General features: G+C 30.1%; 1 protein-coding gene across 2 annotated transcripts in view; it reads right to left on the bottom strand.

The window, feature by feature from the left end:
* LOC111698703 (tubulin alpha chain) overlaps positions 1–4,780 on the bottom strand; it is a 5,641-nt gene extending 861 nt beyond the window's left edge. The window contains exons 1-3 of one of the 2 annotated variants that reach the window (XR_002764595.1): positions 4,495–4,671; positions 1,902–1,965; positions 270–337 (exon numbers count right to left, since the gene is read on the bottom strand). Coding sequence is in view for 1 of the 2 variants with exons in the window: in XM_023469110.1 (XP_023324878.1) it covers positions 270–337; positions 1,902–1,921 (88 nt within the window). In the remaining variant the exon portion in view is untranslated. Of the gene's footprint in view, positions 1–269; positions 338–1,901; positions 1,966–4,494 lie in introns of both variants that reach the window. The other variant, XM_023469110.1, reaches the window with a different exon arrangement.
* Between the last annotated feature and the right edge of the window lie 1,220 nt (positions 4,781–6,000).

The following is a 6,000-nucleotide window of genomic DNA, read 5'->3' as shown; positions in this document are numbered from 1 at the left end:
TTGAACCTTTAAAACACATTTTTTAAATTTTTTATCATTCATAAACCTTCCCTGTGGTCACGTGATGTCCCACAAAAAATTTGGGCCCGATCGGTTCAGCCATTTTGACGTTTATTGGATACAAACAAACAGACAGACACCCAGACAGACAAGCCAAATTTATATATAGATAGTATAAGTTTGAAATATCAAAGATGTACAATATCATCAGGTTGCATAGATTTAGGGATTTGAAAATCAAACTTTGTGGCAAGTGTTCAGTTTCTTACCATGTTCAACTCCGTAGAGTTCCCAACAGTTTGACCCCATCTGACATCCAGCCTGCCCAACATGGATACTAAAATAATACATTTTTTATCAATAACCGCAAATTGTAAATTTATAAAGTAAGAATATGACATGACAGGTTTTCTGAAAATTACACATTTTTAAAACTCAGTTATATATTCTGATTGTTAACATTAAAAGTGAAAGATCAAAACGAACAAAGTTAATGATGGTTGATCATTGACAATGGCCAATTGTTAAGGAATATTGCGGGGCACCTCACAATTCTGTAGGATTACTGTATATTAAATATCAACAAAAAATAGTGATTGTAATAAATTCTGTATGTTATAGTAATTCTTTTATATTTTGAATTGTTATGTTCATGCTGCTTCTTTGTTTATGAAAAACAAATTACATATTTATAGAAAATGAATATTTTAAAAATAATTTATCTTTGCCAAAATGTGCGAAATTTATCATCAAAACCAACTAGAAAATTTTGTACAGAGAGTGGTTATTTTACCCTAGGGAGGTTAAGTAAAATAACCACCCTCAAGGTTTACTAAAAATTAGATAATGGGGAGAATCATAAGCTGGTAAGTTTCCTTAAAAAATGCAGTAAAATGCTGAAGGGAATCGTTTTGAGGTCCGTTAAAAAACATTCAAGGTTTTTTACTGTTAAATTGATGGTTTGCTTTTATTACATTACGCAAAATGTTTACCTTAAATCTTACCAAAGCGATTTTTCTAAACGGTTGATAAAATTATTTCGGTTGGTCAGAGAAATTATTTTTGCATAATGTAAGAAATAAAAAAACTTTAAAAAATTATATTTTACTATAGTCTTTTATTGCATGCCTTTAAATTAAAAAAAAAACCTTAATATTAAAAAACGGACTTCAAAACCTTGGATATTTAAAAACGGACTTCAAAACCTTGAATATTTAAAAACTGACCTCAAAACCTTGGATATTTAAAAACCGAACTTCAAAACCCTGGATATTTAAAAGACGGACCTTAAAACCTTGGATATTTAAAAGACGGACCTCAAAACCTTGGATATTCAAAAAACGGACTTTAAAACCTTGGATATTTAAAAACGGACCTTAAAATCATGGATATTTTAAAAAACAGACTTTAAACCCCTGGATATTTAAAAACTGACCTCAAAACCTTAGATATTTAAAAAACGGACCTTAAAACCCTGGATATTTAAAAAACAGATCTCAAAACCCTGGATATTTAAAAAACGGACTTCAATACCTTGGATATTTAAAAAACGGATCTTAAAACCCTGTGTCCGAATTTAATGAATTTAAGCCGCGTCTCAAATCCACCAAAAACCAGTTTAAAGCATCTTGAAAAATTGAATACAATTTTATGTGGTTAGGATTACTGTATATTAAATATCAACAAAAAATAGTGATTGTAATAAATTCTGTATGTTATAGTAATTCTTTTATATTTTGAATTGTTATGTTCTTGCTGCTTCTTTGTTTATGAAAAACAAATTACATATTTATAGAAAATGAATTTTCTAAAAATAATTTAAAACCTTGGATATTTAAAAAAAACAGACCTCAAAACTTTGGATATTTAAATGCCAGTATTTAGTTATATAAATATATTACCTAATACATTCCCTGGACATGATTAAATTGGATATTTACAGGCAGCTCACCAAGTCAAATTATTCTAAAGTTAATTTCATTTTTATCTTTATAAATACTTTGCTGGTGTGTCTGTTTATTTTATTTGTATCTAATTAACGTCAAAACGACTGAACCGATCGGATCTAAATTTTTCACAATTGAAATAAAAGATGGGTGTAAAACGCCCTGAAAGATTAGTTTAGATTGAAAACAAATATTCTAGAAATATCCTAAATATTCTAGAAATATCCTAAATATTCTAGAAATATCCTAAATATTCTAGAAATATCCTAAATGTTTGGAAGAAAATTGAAAATTTATAGCACGGTGCTATAATATACAGCTGGCACGATGCTATAATATACAGTAAATTTAACTTTATGCCCTGGGTGGCCTCTTTTTAATCTATGGTGAATATATCCTGAAACCCATGTATTCCCAGCTGAGCTGAGTACACCTTTCAATATTTGCGAATTTTTTGCTATGAAGTTCCCGCATTCTTTTGAATGATCATCTTCCAGCATTAATATTATTATGTACTTTTTAAAAATTTATATTACATGTTATATCATTTTTGTTTATTTATTTATTTTGATAGTGTTAACACTTAAATTCATATTTACTTTTTATACTTTTATACTTTTTATATTTACTTTACTCGACTTTTTTGGATGAGATTTTTAACCCTCGCTACGCTCTGGTTAAAAATCTCATCAAAAAAGTCTCGAACCCTCTCGAAAAAGAAAAGTTTTGGCTCAAATACTTTATACCTCGCCTCCCTTCAACAAGTACGGTTATAAATAGTTAATTATAGCACGATCATTACTTTACAGCACGTCAACAATAAAATTCACCATAAATAATAAAGTACACAATAATTTCATCAAATTAACTTTAACACTTACACTACTATTTTGTCACTACGTGTTATACAGTCTTTGACAGAAATTTTCTCTGTCATGTATCTTAAAGGTTCTCGCTTTTTAAAATTATATTTCTTCCTTCTCAATAAAGAGAAAATTTCTGTCAAAAAAACTTTACAGCACTGCTAACCAAAAGTATAGTGTTTTAAGTGGTTATAACAGAATTGTGATATTTATTTCCTATTTCCTACTTGTAAAACACCTTCGTGATCTTATTTTCAGCCTTTGATACAGCTAAAAACACAGATTTGACCAAATCTAGGGTTCCAGTAGTTTAGAGATATTTTATCTAACTATATATACTAGGCTTTTAGGGCGCTTCGCGCCCATCTTCTATTTAAATTGTGAACAAGTTCTTTTTGTTTACATTTTAATTTAAAGAAAAAAATTTTGCGGATTCTTACAAAAAAAATTCGTGTATTTTCAAGAGTTTTTTTTTCCTAAATTAAAACCTTTAATACACATTTTTTTTTATCATTCATAAACCTTTCCTGTGGTCACGTGATGTCCCACAAAAAATTTGGGCCCGATAGGTTCAGCCGTTTATTGAATACAAACAAACAAACAGACACCCAGACAGACAAGCTAAGTTTATATATAGATGTTAGGTACTTTCTGGAATGCATTTTCCCAAGGGCGACTTCATAAGTGACAATTTTCCAAGCGGCAACTTCCCAAAGATTAGGTTAGGTCCTCTAAGGCGCCGAAGGCTGCAATGGGGGCCGAGCTCCGCGGCTTGAACAGGCTGAGGGGCCGAGCACTGCGGCTAAAACAGACTTGGGAAGTTGCCGCTTGGGAAATTGCACAATTAGGAATTGCCAATTGGGAAAATACCCTTAGGAAGTCAGCCTAAAAGCATAGTAAAATACATTAGTATAATTTAGAGTGTTGGAGTTGACCCCTTTTTAAAATAATTTTTATTCAACTTGGACATTTTCTCTAAAAGTTTAAAATTTACATTTTTACAATCAGAGCTGAAAACTTTAGAATGGTGGATATCAGGATTAATGCTTAATCCACTCTTTTTCTTAATATCCAGATTAAATATGGCTTGTTTTCCTCATGAATTTAATCTCAAGATAAGTCAACAGATCCGGATTAAGGATATCCCATTCTAAAGTTTTCAGCTCTGAGCTGAAAACTTTAGAATGAAATATCCAGATATCCCGTCGAATAATTAATCTGAAGTTTAAAATCATGCAGAGTTACTGCAATATTTAATCTCGAAATTTATGACATTAGCCCTTTTATGATATCCACCATTCTAAAGTTTTCAGCTCTGTTCACACAAAAAATGGCCTAAGATTATAACAGATTTTAAGCTCATAAGTTTATAAATAAAAACTGTAATTTTATAAAACTAAGCATTCAGGGCGCTTAGCGCCCATCTTCGATTTCAATTGTGAACATTTTCTCTTCGTATAAATTGTAAAAAAACAGTTTGCGATATTATAAAAAAATGTCGTGGATTTTTAAATTTAATGAAAATCCAATTTTGTTGGAGGCTATTTTTGGAAATTTTGGTCATCAAACACCTTTAATGGGGTCCCACAAAATATGTGGGCCAGATTACAAACAAACAGACAAACAAAGTATAGATATGTACACATTTTGTTTAAACTTTTAATTTTTAATAATGATTTATGAACCTGTTTTTTTTCACTTGATCTTTACAAAAAAAAACGCTGAACAAGAAGATTCAATTTGAGAATACGAATTCAATTTATTTCTCTAGATAGTAGATATTTAATGTAAATTCACTCTTCATCAAAATTTGAAACAAATTCCGTAGACAGGCTTTGATTTACTTATTATCAAAACATTTTACAATTTTGATATCAGCTACTCGTTTCCTTTAATTCGTAATCTATAGATACAGGGTTATTCACACAGAATAAGACTGTAAAGACGGCTAGAAACTAATAAGATATGACGTTAATAAGGGTTAAGTCTTCTGGTCTTGAATCGTTTCGTTCGCTTGAAAACCTACTCCAGAAGCAGTAAGCAGCTGACAGTTATATCATATTTGTTAATTAGTTTATTGTATAGTGTACGCACAACTTTACTTTAAAGAATGGTGTGGAAAATGTATCTCAAAATTTACCCTGATTGTGCAATCTGCTTTATTTCATAAATGTATAAAATGTTGTCAATGTCTGATGTCCGGAAGTGGGTGAACAATAGAGATTTTGTTTGAAATAGTTAGTATTTAAAGTTTAGAGGATTAATAAGCAAATTTTAATATCCTTTTAAAGAAAGCTGTTTAAACAATACCTTTTACACTCTATAGATCTTAACATTATGTGAGACAATTTTAACGATATGATAATGAACGGCAATAACCGTTAATACAGAAACAATTGTGATTGTCGACAACTTAGTTTTAAAACCGTTTAATATTCAATAAATCCAATTTTTACTTCCTATCTGAATATATTACAGGGGATATTAGTTCCAAAACTAACACTTCTCATATATTTCATATTTACGTTGCACAATTGCTATGTCTCATGTTCAATGCGCTATTATAACTTGAGTTTAAAAGTCGACTTCCTATTCCAGAGTTTTCTGGTTATCACTATATAAATGCGGGAAACGGTTTGTTTAAAATGCTTGTAAATAAATTATCCATATTCTCTAATTTAACAGATAAAATGTGAAAACTTAGATTCTAGAAATAATTCAGAAGTTAATGTAGCCTTCATAAGATAATTTTTGTTTTCAGTGATTTATTCTGGAAGTTATGAAAGTGAGTTTTGTTATGAATAGTGGATATATACTCAAAACGGGAAAATGGGTTTTGTCTCGAAAACGCGACAATGTTTCAAATTCAGGATATGTTCGAAAATGGAAAACCTGACATTGTCTTGAAAACGGTCAAGAGATTTAATATAAAAAAACTCATTTTATAATTTTGATTTAAAAAAAAGTTTACAATTGGGAATTGTTGTCCTCGTCATGTTTAATACATATTGGTTATAGTTTTTATAATCGACTTTTACTCTGGATATGGGCCGGGATCCCAAAAACCCAGTCTTTCAATTTGTGCCCATTTCTAACACTCAGTGTTAGATTTGAAACTAATGCATTAGATTATGAAGTAATCTCTGTCTTCCTGGGTGTCCGATCATAACTCAAGAACCCCTTGAAGATTT

This window comes from Eurytemora carolleeae, unplaced genomic scaffold, assembly GCF_000591075.1.
Source record: "Eurytemora carolleeae unplaced genomic scaffold, Eaff_2.0 scaffold258, whole genome shotgun sequence".
Classification (NCBI taxonomy): domain Eukaryota; kingdom Metazoa; phylum Arthropoda; class Copepoda; order Calanoida; family Temoridae; genus Eurytemora; species Eurytemora carolleeae.
The sequence above is the reverse complement of the archived record's forward strand: the minus strand, read 5'-3'. Positions and strand labels throughout refer to the sequence as shown.